General features: G+C 36.6%; 1 protein-coding gene across 5 annotated transcripts in view; it reads left to right on the plus strand.

Moving 5' to 3' along the window:
• Positions 1 to 13,798, plus strand: part of RPRD1A (regulation of nuclear pre-mRNA domain containing 1A) — a 69,746-nt gene that overhangs the window by 36,797 nt on the left and 19,151 nt on the right. The window contains exon 7 of one of the 5 annotated variants that reach the window (XM_010849753.1): positions 720 to 5,127. The exons of the other annotated variants lie outside the window; for them this stretch is intronic. Within the exon in view, the coding sequence (XP_010848055.1) occupies positions 720 to 839 (120 nt within the window). The 3' untranslated portion in view covers positions 840 to 5,127. Of the gene's footprint in view, positions 1 to 719; positions 5,128 to 13,798 lie in introns of those variants that run through there. 5 annotated transcript variants of the gene reach the window in all.

A 13,798-nucleotide genomic window follows, 5' to 3' on the forward strand; every position in this document is an offset into this window, starting at 1 on the left:
ATTGAATGATAATTGATACTGTTGACAAAAAGTCTGGAGGTGCAGGGATTAAAAGAAGAAACTCAAATTTCCTTTGAGCAGAGTAACCATTGTCAGGGGTAGGGAATGAACCAGATTTGATTTTATTTAACAGAATCTTTAATTTGATTAGTTCTTGTTAAAATTGTTTGCTGCTATAATAATTTCTTTTTCTAATACATAGAATTTCTAATGTCTGGATCCCTTTTTTAAGATGGTCCTCTTTAAATTTCTAGGTATGTTATGATGCTGCATCTGTTAAGTTGCTTTTATTTATTAGAGTTTAGTTCTTGTTTCAGCAGTCTCTAATTGTGCCAAAGATGATTACCATTTCTACCTGTGATTGCAGTTGACTAAGTACCAGCATCAGAACTCTCCCACCCTGTATTGTCAGCACTGTGTAGCATTACCCCTTTTCAGTCTGCCCCTCCTCTGCTCACACTTACGCACTCAAAACATAGTTGTTGGCATTTTGCTCACCTTTAGAGAGGTTGCCCAGTTTTACATAGAACAGATAGAATTTTCCAAAAAATAAGTTTGATAATTAACTTACCGATTTTTGATCTTGTGATGGAACTTCAGCCTTAAACACACTGTTACTTGTTTTACTGTTAGCAGAATTAAGGGTAAGTAATGACATGTAATTTTTGTCTTTAGTCTTTGGTATGGTGTTTTTAACTTCTGTTGAGCTTCTGTTGCAGGTATTGGACATGGGCGTATCTTCTAATGATGTCATCAACCTTAGCATTTTCTTCCTGCTAAAAATAAATATCAAACTCCAAAGCCTGAATTGTCTCATGTTTTTGAAAATTGAAGACTGAAACTTCATTATTCCACTTCATACTGCTTTCCCACTTAAACTGGTTATATATCACTGGTTACAAAAGTAGCATTTATGTTTGAAATGTCTAGAAAAATGATAAGATCCCATCCGACCTAACCCCCTCTTATCCCAGTGCCTTCCGGGAAGCCAGATTTCATGACTGACAATTACAGGTAGTGAGGCTGATGATAATAATGGCAGTGAAATTTACCATATGTCAGGTGCTATCCTAAGCACTTCACGTATATCAACTGATTTAATCCTGTGTAGCAGGAAACATTATTATACGAATTTTATAAATAAAGGAAATGGAAGGAGACTAAATAATTTGTTTAAGGTCGTAAGAGGTAGTGAATTGTTTAGAATCCAGGCAATCTGCCTCCAAAATAAAAATTTTGCTTCCAGTTTTTGTGTCAATGTAAGATTATAGCAGCAGCTAAAGCCCTATCTCTGTTTCCTCCCCCCTCAGAGGTAGTCACTTTTCTCAAAATAAGGTGTTCTAGGAACTTTTTTGTTGTGTTTTAGAATGACTAGATTTTTGTTATCATAAACCACCTAAATTATGTCAGATGTTTCTTACAAGTAAAAAATATTTAGATTTCTAATAAACTAGGAAGTTGTTCCATAGCACTCTTTGTAAATTAGCATTTATAGCTAGGTGATTTTTTCGTCAGAAGATGTGAAAATAATTTAAGTTTTTTAGACATGTTTTGTGCCAAATAGGTGGCATCCCTTTGAAGTTGAGACTGAGAGGTCAGGATTTAGACCATATCAGCATCACAGAGTTTTCACTTGTCAGGCATCCTTGAACATTAAGTGTGATTGACCAGGTATTAACATGTCCGTAATTGCTCTTAAAAAGAAGAGGGGATATAAATTTAAATTATGGTTTCAGGAATTGGCTATTGCATATTTCTTAAGGAAGCCAGTATGAAAACATTGGTAATGAATGAAAACATGAAGTGTTTAAAAAATTTTTGGAAATTATGAATCATTTTTTTAACTTGTAACTATAGCTGGTTATTAAAGCAGGTAACTTTTCTTTTCATGATACAGATGGTATTAAAAAAACAGGCTTTTATAAAACCTATTTATCTCGTGATACATTGATCAGTTTTAAATTGGTAGACTTCCATAGAAAATTGGAAATCATGGTTTGATGGCTCTTAAAAGGAGAATCAAATCATAGTTCCAAGTTTTAGAAGTCAGGGTATGAAAGCTGTCAGAGAGGATAGTGTTTATCCTTTGCAGTCTTTTATCATTGTATTCAGATTTACCTAATTTTTTAAAATGAGGGGATAATATTCATGGTATGAATATTGTTTAAGTCTGTCCCTCATGGTGTCAGATTGTACCCATTGAGGCGCTTTTATTAGTTCTGTGCATTACAGCCAGTATTACAGAGGACATCCTGTTGATGCAGGTTTGTTTAGTTGCGCTAGTATGTATCTGTAGGATTGAGTCTCAGAAGTAGAATAGAATAGCTGGGTCAAGAAGAATGACTGGTTAAATGTTGATTTTGATTTTTTCAACTCCTTGAAGTGTGAGTGCATCTTTTCCTGCACAACCTCACCCAATACTGGTCAGTGATCTTTAAAATTTTTGCATATCTGGTGCAAAATCAGATGGTCCAGTGGTTAAGACTTAGCCTTTCATGCAGAGGGTGTGTGTTCACTCCCCAGTCGGGGAAACTTAGGATCTCACATGCCTCCTGGTCATTGTAAAATATTTGTTAGCCACTTCATTTCTGCTGCAAATTTCCTGTATCTCTTTAACTTTGGTTCTGGGTTTATGGTTCCATGATAGATTAATATTTGTCTTTGCCTTTATAAATTCTAGGTTTTTTGGATATAGTTAGGATTGCCTTCTCAATTTTCATAATTATAAAAATACTATACAAGTTTTCTGTAGTTTTTTCCCCTAATAATGTTATCCATTAGGACTTTTTGTTCATGATATATATGATATAGGGATATAACTAACTGAAAGTGATAGTAAATGTCCCCTTGTCACTGATTAATGATTAGTCATTTAATGATAGTCTGTTTTGCTATATTGTAAAATATAATTTCCGTCATATTTCTGTATATACATGTATATTTGTGAATGTAGTCATTTTTCTATTCTACTGGCCTATTTTACACACATTTAATTACTTGGTAGATTTTTGTTTTTATTTTTGTTATTTTTCTTATCTAATTTTTTTCTAATGATTATTGTGCTTATGAATTCTTCTTCCCTCTTACTATCTTATTTGTATTTGCCTTTATTTATGACTAATATTTTAAATGATATCTTCCTAAGTAGACATTTCTTAATTTACTTGGCGTTTTCAAGAGTGCTTGCTTTTATAAACTTTTTTGCTTTCCAAAAAGTTTAATTTCCAGTTTTTAGAAATGCATAAAGGTAAATTTTGTTTTGCCTACAACATTTAGTGATTAGAAACACTTACATCTCTCAATATAGGAAATAAGAATATTTTAAATGTACAGCACTGAAGATGCAGGATTAAACATTTTAAAATGCTAAAAGTATTTGCATGTAGCTTTTTGATTGTTTTTTTATTGATTTATCAAATTACAAGTATCATTCAAGGGCATAGTAGTAAGAATATGGAGAACTGTTTATGGAATCTTTAGTTATTTCTTTATACTTTATCTTTCCATTGAAATCATACTGATTTCACTTAAATTTAAAATTAACTTAATAAGATGGAGCTATATGAATTTTTTTTAAAGAAGCAAATGTTACTAGTGTCTTAATTAGATTTTTTTTGAGACTGAAATATCAAGTTTAAAACTTTGCTATGGTTAATATATCCAGTTTTCAAAGATTATGGAATCTTTTAATTATTTTTAATAACTATTCCAGTAAGCTGTTTTCATCATGGGAAAAAAGCTACATAAGCAAAGGCTTATTAGCCTTATGTGTTGGGTCCATGTATTTTGTGTGTTATCCTTTTCATGTGATATATGCATCTTATCATGTGACTATTTTCTTTTTTAACATATGGATATATCATAACTATATGTTCTTTATGACTAATTGTTTACATTTGTTTGATACTATAAACAGTATTGCAGTGGACATTTTTTTTTCTGGCCATACTGCAAGGCTTGTGGAATCTTAGTTCCCTGACCAGGGATTGAACCCAAGCCCTCAGCAATGAAAGCACTGAGTCCTAGCCACTGGACTTCCAGGGAATTCCCAGTGAACATCTCTTTTATTAACTCGCTACTCACTTACCTCTTGTGATAAATTCCTAAAGATGAAGTTGCTCATTCATGTTAAAGACTTTCAGTAAGATTATATTAGGTCATTGTCTTTGATGATTCTCAGATAATCGTTAATCTGTATAGGTCTTCTCTTCTGGGCCATGGCTTTTCTCTAGACGAAATGGTTCAGATTTGCTCAGTAGCTCACATAGGACATCTGTGTTCAGAGCAGTGCCTCACCTCTTATCTGTGTGACTCGGATCTTCAGAAGCAGGTCTTTGGCTTTGTTTCCTATCCCTCATCTGTCGGCTCTATGGGATGCGTTTTAACAGATTGATGGAAAGATATATCTATTTGGTCTTCATTGTCAAAACAAGGCCCATCATTACATTTCAAGGAGCTTGGTGCCTCAGAGTCCTCAGAACATCCAAAATTGCTCAGGATGAATTATATTACCCTTGGTCATTATCCCTTGTTTCATTTTTTTCTCTTCTAAAACTTCCAGGACATCTGTATACTGTGGTTCCTCCTTTTTCCTGGTGGGTTTCTGCCTTGATAGCTTGTTTTATTATTTTAGTGATTTTTGGGGAGGGAGTGGAGTTCAGTTTGTTATGTAAATGGAAGACCTTTGTGTCTAATTAAATAGAAGTAATATATGTTTCATAACTCATACCAGACCACACTGTTGTCTGTTGCCTCTGTTGTTTTAACAGCTGAGGTTCCTGCACCCTCTCTTAACTCTACATCACAAGAGCTAGATTGGACTTTTAAGAGGAAAACAGGTCTCATCAGACCCCCCTGTAAAACTCTCTAATGCTTCCTATTTCACTTCTGGATCTTAGACTCCATACATGGCCTGTGAGATGACTAGTCTCGAGTCTCTGTTAACCTCATCTTGTAACCATCTCAGAGGCATCAGTTTAAGCAGATGAAGCAAGTTTTCACAGCAGGGCTTTTGCTTTGCCAGTTGCTAACAAAGTGGCTGTAGTGCTGTCTCCTGATCTTTCAGTTCAGTTCAGTTTGGTCGCTCAGTCATGTCCGACTCTTCGCTACCTCATGAATTGAAGCACACCAGGCCTCCCTGTCCATCACCAACTCCCGGAGTTCACTCAGATTCACGTCCATCGAGTCAGTGATGCCATCCAGCCATCTCACCCTCTGTCGTCCCCTTCTCCTCCTGCCCCCAATCCCTCCCAGCATCAGAGTCTTTTCCAATGAGTCAACTCTTCGCATGAGGTGGCCAAAGTACTGGAGTTTCAGCTTCAGCATCATTCCCTCCAAAGAAATCCCAGGGCTGATCTCCTTCAGAATGGACTGGTTGGATCTCCGTGCAGTCCAAGGGACTCTCAAGAGTCTTCTCCAACACCACAGTTCAATAGCATCAATTCTTCGGTGCTCAGCCTTCTTCACAGTCCAACTCTCACATCCATACATGACCACTGGAAAAACCATAGCTTTGACTAGACGGACCTTTGTTGGCAAAGTAATGTCTCTGCTTTTGAATATGCTCTCTAGGTTGGTCATAATTTTCCTTCCAAGGAGTAAGCGTCTTTTAATTTCATGGCTGCAGTCACCATCTTTAGTTACGTGCTAAGTTGCTTCAGTTGTGCCAGACTCTGTGCGACACTGTGGACTGCAGCCTGCTAGGCTCCTCCATCCATGGGATTCTCCAGGCAAGAATACTGGAGTGGCTTACCGTGCCCTCCTCCAGGGGATCTTCCCAGCCCAGGGATCAAACCCGGATCTCATGTCTAACCTGCATTGGCAGATGGATTCTTTACCACTAGCACCACCTGGGAACTTGGTTCCTTTTTTTTCATTCCTGTATCACCTCCTTAGAACCCTTGTCTCATTAAATTCCACCTACCCTTCTCCTGATTACATTGCTGATATATTGTTTTTTCTTCATGGAAGTTAAACCACTGTTTGAAATTTAAAACCTTATTATATACTTATATCTGTACCTGACTGGAATGTGAGTACCATGAGAGGAAGAACTTTATTTTTCATGTTTATTGCTGTATCTTAAGGGTTTGGAGCAATAGTTTTTCTCCTAGTAGGCAGGTGTTTCTGTTGAGTGAGTAAAATGATAGTTGGCCATCAAATGATGAATGAATGAATGAATGCTAGTATGAATGTAGTTTGCAAGGAGTATGTACTCTTGTATTTTAAATTTGTGATTTCTCTTGTAATTAGAAAGAATGATGCTTTGATAAAATGATTAAAGATATTTGAGGTTTTTGAAAAAAAATTATATTCAGCAGAAAATAAGTTAATTTTTAAGTCATATTAGTATAAGCCCAGTACTTTTTAAAAAGGGGTTTTGTGTTAAAGGACTATGGATTCTAGAACTGCAGCTGGGAATTTTTGACAAAAAATGAAAGACCATTTTGGAATTTTAAAATTATTTTACCAGTTTACTTTTTGTCTTTAGTAGAATAACACTTTAACTATATATTAGAAAACATGAATGACGAACAGTAATACTCAGCAATCCATAAGTGCTGAATTTATAAGCATCACAGTGCTACCTGGTGGAAGAACCATAGCTACAAATTAAATCAGTCCTCGTCTACATTTGTTCACTTACCTAAAAAGAGGAATTAAACTCTAATTGCTCTCTGCTTGTTAACTCTTTTGTGGAATAGAACTCATACTCGTAAGTATGAGTTACTCATACCCTTCAAGAGAAGCATTGTGATTACGGAATTTGTGCGTATAAAGCAATTAGCACCCTGGGTGTAGTAAAGTGCTCAATAACTGACAGCTGCTACAATTATTTGTTCTTTAGCAGCTGAGAATTATTAGGAGTGAGGTGAAATTGAAAAGTAGGTTGGAATCAAATTGTGACGGGCACTGAATGGCTGGCTGAGCAGATGGTTGGTTTATAACAGCCCAGAGGCCAGAGCGGACTTGTAACATTAGCGGTGTTTGGAAACCCGGTTGCATTTGCCAAGTGGATTAGAATGGCAAGAGATTTGCGATAGGGAGACCAGATAGGACTTTACTGGAAATTTTATATTATGGGTAATGAAGGGCTAAACCATAATTGATGATAGCAATGAGAAAATAAAGGAATGGAAAGGTGAGGGGAACAATTGAATCACCATAATTTGTTAATTGGATCAGAGGAGTAAGAGGAATCAGTGATAAATGAGATTGAAAACTATGGTGTGAATGATTCTGGCATTGACTAAAAGGATATTAAACTAGAGAACTAGCTTGAGTGGTCAATAAATATTAGTTCTTTAAAAAAAGATTGTATGAGTAGTACATGGTCCTCATAGTTTAGAAACTATTGGTAAGCACAGATATCACCTAAAGTCTCGTTCCTCCTGAAATAACCCTTGACAAGATTTGGAAGATGGGGTCAGTCATTGCATTAGCATGTATGACATTTTTATATATGGCCATTTTTACACATGTACTGTAAACATTTTCCTGTGATTACAGAAATTCTCATTTTAATATCTAGGTCATATTCTGTTTTAAAGAAGTATTTCTTTAGCCAGCTGACTGCTGCTTAGCATTTATTTTTTCCAGTTTAAGAATATGCTTATCTGTGATCATAGTTTCATAAATTCTTAGAAGTAGGGGAAAAATGGAAAAAGTAATACATGATATGATTTTCATGCTCATGTTAGCTACAAGTTTAAGAAAAGGATATGGCATCCTGTGCAATGGCAAGAGGAGATGGGAGTGGGTCTCTTACACTGTTGATGTAAATTCATGTATCATTCATTCTTTGTGAAAGACAGTTGGCAATAAATACCAAAAGCCATTATTTTACATAATGGTTTTTTGTTTTTTGCTTTTGCCCTACTACCAGATCCTTTAAATTGCATAATACCCAGAAAAATCTTTACTGGGATAAATTCTGGGAGCAGTTAAAGTAATGGTATAGTTTTTTTCTTTTACACTTAAAAAAATTGTAAGATAAATATACAGTTGACCATCTTAACCATTTTTAAAAGTGTGCGGTTCAATACTGTTAGGTATATTCATGTTCTTTTGTAGCCAGCCTGCAGAACTGTTTTCACGTAGCAGAACTGAAACTATACCCATGAATCAACTCCCCACTCCCTACCACCCCTGACAAACTGTCTCTGTGAATTAAGTCTATGCTGGATATATAATATTAAGTGTAATCATGCGGTATTTGTCTTTTTGACGGGAGGGGCTTCCCAGGTGCCTCAGATGATAAAAGAATTTGCCTGCAGTGCAGGAGACCCAGGTTTAATCCCTGGGGTGGGAAGATCCCCTGGAGAGGGCATGGCAACCCACTCCAGTATTCTTGCCTGGAGGATCCCGTGGACAGAGAGGCTGCCGAGCTCCAGTTCATGGGGTCGCACAGAGTTGGACACGACTGAACAGTTACCACTTTCACTTTCATATCACTTAGCATTATATTCTCTAGGTTCATCCACGTTATAACATATGCCAGAATTTTCTTTTTAAAAAATTTATTTTTGGCTGTGCTGGGTGTTCATTGCTTTCTAGAGGGCTTTCTCTAGATGCAGTGAGTGGGGCTTGTGTTTGCAGTGGCTTCTCTTGTTGCAGAGCACAGGCTCTAGGGCACATGAACTTCAGTGGTTGTGGCGCACAGAATTAGTTGTCTCGCAGCATGTGGGGTCTTCCCAGACCAGGGATTGAACCCATGTCCCCTGCATTGGCAGGTGGTCTCTTAACCACTGGACCACTAGGGAAGTCCAAGAATTTTCTTTTTTAAGGCTCAATAATACTTTATAACATGTATAAACTTTTCTGTTTTTCCCCAGTTGTCCATCAGTGAACACTGTAATAGCTTCCGTCTTTTGGCTATTGTGAATAATGCTGCTGTGTACATGGGTTCATAGCAAATATCTTTTTGAGTCCCTGATTTCACATCTTCTGGGTATATACCCAGGAGTGGGATTGCTGAATCATGTGGTAATTCTGTTTCCATTTTTCTGAGAAATTACCATACTATACCATCTATAATGGCCACAACTATTTTGCATTCCTACCAACAATGCACAGAGCTTGGTTTGGAGATCATCTAATTTACCCAGTGCTGGAAATTAATTTAGCACACTTCTCAAAAGATAGGTTAACTAGCCTCTGCTTGAATAATGTTTCTGATGTGAAGGGAGCACATGGTTTTGAGACTAGTAGTCTCCATTTTCTGATCAGTAGCTAGAAATTTATTATATACTTTTGTTTAGGAAATTTCACAAAAGTTTTTTTTTTTCATTTATGTGTTTTATATATTTGTGTGTGTGTGTGTGTGTTTGTATACATTCACATGCATTCCTGGGGAAAATGTAGATTATACCAAAAATCCAGAATTATAAGTAAAAACCACAACCTACTATTGATATTGAAATTATATACTCTGAAATAATAGCTCTCTATTTAGTTTTCTCCCTCTTTTCTCTTTGCTCTTTACCAACCAGTTTCATTTATAGAATCCTAGATCCTTTCAGTGGTCTGTAGAAAATCATGTTTTTCTTATTTTTTAATTTTACTACATTATTTGTATATTATTTGTCATTTAAAAATTTACTTGAAAAGCTATTCCAGTCAACTATGTCAAAAAAAAGGGCAGAGTTGTGGAAGTCAATGAATAGCAAAATTAGTGCAAGTCTTGGCATGTCTGTGAGTGGCTTTCCTTTCTGCTCACATATGAGTACTTGGCTGAATGTAGAATTCTTGGGTCACTTTCTTTTTTCATTTGGTCTAGTTACCATGTTTTTTTTTCTTTTCTCTTACACATTTAACACTTTGACTATCACATATCTAGGATATTGGCCTTTAATTAATTTGGCTTGACATTGCTGTTCACTTTTATCAGAAAAATGTATGTTGCCATTTATTTCTGTTAATTTCTTATTACAGTGTTAGGTGTTTAGTCGTGTCCAACTCTTTGTGACCCCATGGACCCTGCCAGGCTCCTCTGTCCTGGGATTCTCCAGGCAAGAATACTGGAGTGGGTTGCCTTGCCCCCCTCCAGGGGCTCTTCCCAACCTGGGGATTGAACCTGCATCTCCTGCATCGCAGATGGATTCTTTACCATCGGAGCTACCATAGTTGCTCCTTAAATTCCCTGTTACATATATTGACTCTCTTGAATCTTTATGCCACATTGTTTATCTTTTCTCATCGTTTTTCCTCATTTCTGTTGTTTTCCTTTAATAGTCCCGTGGGTTTTTGTTGCTGTTTCTGTTGTACTTGTTCTTGCTCACAGCATGGTTCTCTAATGGGGGGAGTGGAGAGTTTCGTCAGTGTTTTATTGATCTCTGTTGAAAAAAGAGATTTAATACTGGCTTTTAGTTGGCCAGTTCACAGATGCTACAACTCTGGAGCAGGTGGATAGGGAATCGGCATCCGAGGAGATGTTAGCACCAAGAGTTCTGTGAGTTTGCCCAGTCAGCCCAGACCTGACTGGAGCGTTGCCTCTGTTTTCCCAGCACAGGAGCCATGCCACCCAGTACCCCTTTAGTCACGGTGGTCCTTGGACCCTCCCCGTGCTGCTGGGAGTCCCCACAGGCACAGGTTGCTTGTTAAAGTGACACATAGGAGAATCTACATTATAAATGTCTAACAACTGGAAAATAGTCCTGCCCATAGAGCTTGGTAAAATTTATAGGAATTTGGACTTATTTAATGTAAATGTTACATACTGCTTAATCTGCTACTGTCTGCTTTTTTAAGAAACTTTCATATGTGTTCTTTGTAGGTTAACTTATATGTTTTGTTGCTTGCAGTTAGTGCTTAAAGCATTTTCTCTCTCTACTTTTAGATTATTTTCCCTAATCTGTGGGTTTAGGAATTGTACAAATAAATAGATATTTGAAAGTACATGTTTGATGAAAGTAATGAGCTCTGAGAAAAGATCACTTCAGTAACCAAAGTAAATAATTATATGTCTTTTTTTTTATTCTTTAAAGTATGTTGAAGTTAATTCTCATAAATAAAATATTATTTTAGCATAAATAATTTAGAGCTTTTTTGAGTGATAGTGAGTGATAGTTGCTCAGTCATGCCTGACTCTTTGCAACCCCATGGACTGTAGCCTGCCAGGATCCTCTGTTCATGGAATTCTCCAGGCAAGATTACTGGAGTGGGGTGCCATTTCCTTCTCCAGGGGATCTTCCCGACCCAGGGGTCCTGCATTGCAGGAGAGTCTTTACCATCTGAGCCACCAGGGAAGCCTACTATTAAGAGACATTTCTAAGTATAATGACAGGTCAACTTAAAAAGTATCAGCAGATACATGCTTGACTTTATCTTATAATCTATAAACGATACATTAGATTATGTAATGAATCCATGCACCTTTTCCAAAGGAATACCCAAGATGGAAGTAGCAATAAAGTTATAAGACAGTCATCAGTCAGATGAAATAATTTAGATGAAGCTTTTCTCTCTCGAAGAGATGGGGACTGGGCAAGTGGTCAGGAAGGAGATACAATGTGCTTTTAACTTTGTATGAAAAATAATGTTCAGTTCCACATTGCTGAACATAGTTCTGTTTTGGCCAAATAAATCCTCTACTTCAAGCTACTGTCCAAATGCATTATTAAAACTCCGCTTCTGGCCTTTGTTTTGAAATCTGTTACTTTTTGTTGCCGTCTCCTGATCTCTGTCCTCTGAAGCTTCTACTACTTTCCCACTGTCCCCTGACACCTCGGTTGCCCTCACGCTGTCCCCTGAAGCCTCAATTGCCTTCCCACTGTCCTCGAAAGTTGCAATATCCTTCCCATGGACCTTCTAGCTCTGGTTGCTCCGTGGCCACAGAAAGCTGCTAGCTGTGAATCATGCCACTTTTCCTGTACTTCTGTTACTGATGCAGTAGGGATATCAAAGCAAACACCCTGCTTTCCTTTGAGAAAGACCATTCCCTTCACTTTGGAGCTTTTTTGGCTGCATATAAACTTTCTTCTAGCCCTGAGGGGTTTTTTCCTTTCTTTTGGTGGTGTATATTTTTGACAGTGTAGCTCTGGCATTTTTTTGCTCATGCTAATTTTGGGACTATTTCAAACTTTTTTTTATTCAACATCAGCCATTCTTAATCTTGGAGTTGTTTGTCAGATTCTTATGTAATTAGTTTTTAAAATACACGTGTCTGTATTATCTTACTGAATCAGTGTTTCAGTCTGTAAGAGTTTTTCTTAAAAACACTTTACTTTCGTTGCTTCTTGTTTTGGCTTTTGTTTCTTATGCAAATTTCTTAAGGATATATTTTAAATTACAAATAAAAGTATATTTGTGTGTTTGAGAGATAAGGCTAGGCTAGAAACATATGCCTGTGATTAGACATTTTCCCCAGTTAATCAGCTTGGTCTTGGATCAGTGAACACATAGCCAGGCCCTTTAGCCCTGTGCAGAAGAGTAGGGACTCTGGAACCGAATTACCTGAGTTAAGAATCTGGCTTTACCACTCACTAGCTGAGTGGCATACGGCAAATCATTTGATCTTTCTCTACCTCAGTTTCCTTGTCTATAAAATAGAGATAATAATTATACCTACTTTATATGATTATTATGGGATTTAAACAAGTTGGGATGCTTAAACTGCTCAGCATATAGTAAGTGCCCCAGAAGTTTCAGCCCCAAAACAAAGAGACTTGGAGGTTTTCTAGCTAGTTTATATCTGTTTTATCATTTAACCAGTGACTTTGTGTTTTATTTATTGGGATACTGTAAGAAGAGTATAAGATGTCTGCAGTGTTTTTATATCTGTAATGTGAGCTCTCAAAAAGCAAGTGTTTATATTCCTAGTTATAGTCTTAGCATCTAAGTGATTGCAACTGGATTCCTAAGATCTTTTAAATAATATATTCCATCTTTTTTTGAGATTTGGACTTACCTGCCCCATACTTATTTCTCTGTTGTAAATGAAGTTGGTCTGGAATGTAATTGATTCTGTTAGGAGACTTGGGCATAATTAAAGTGTGATATTCACATTATTTCCTTGCCTGATTTAGATTTTCACTCTTCTGTAGAGAAAATGAAAGCAGAGTAGATTTCTTTTTTTTAAGATGTTAGACTGAATGGCAGCTTTTCCCACCTCCTAGAACTTATAGAAAAGTTAATATATATTAATATATATTAAATTTAATAAAGGAATTATAAAACCTAGCATAGTCTATTTTTATGATATCATATAATAAAGATGAATATGTATATATATTACACAAATATAAAGGTAGATACAATGAAGAGGGGGGGATGAAATGAAATTTGAGGAAGAAGAATGAATTGAAGGCACACATAGAGTTGAGGTGAATGTAAAGAGATAAGGAGCTGCGCTACCCAGTAGCCACTAGCCACAGTGATATTTAATTACAATTGAATAAAATTTAAGTTATCAGCATTAGCCATATTTCAGATGCTTAGTAGCCATGTGTGGCTCTTCGGTACTCTTGGATAGTGCAGATACAGAACATTTCTGTTGCCACAGAAAATCCTGTTTATAATGACTGATAAAGATTGCTTAAAAGATACAGAGATAAAATGGATAAGTTATATTTATTAAATATGATGTATATAATAGCTCCACTCTAATATAAGAGAAATGCTATGGGTGCCCTCCTCCCTCAGATGGCAGTCTACTCAGAAGGTGGATCACTGATAGGAATTGAAGAAATAAACCACATCTTGGCATGTGCCCTCCTCAAGATGGGAGCATTTGCTTAAATAATCTAAGCTCCGAAGTGGAAGCAGGAGGTTGGAACAACGCACAGGGACTAAGGGTGCT

The sequence above is a fragment of the Bison bison genome, unplaced genomic scaffold, assembly GCF_000754665.1.
Source record: "Bison bison bison isolate TAMUID 2011002044 unplaced genomic scaffold, Bison_UMD1.0 scf7180017864286, whole genome shotgun sequence".
NCBI lineage: Eukaryota > Metazoa > Chordata > Mammalia > Artiodactyla > Bovidae > Bison > Bison bison.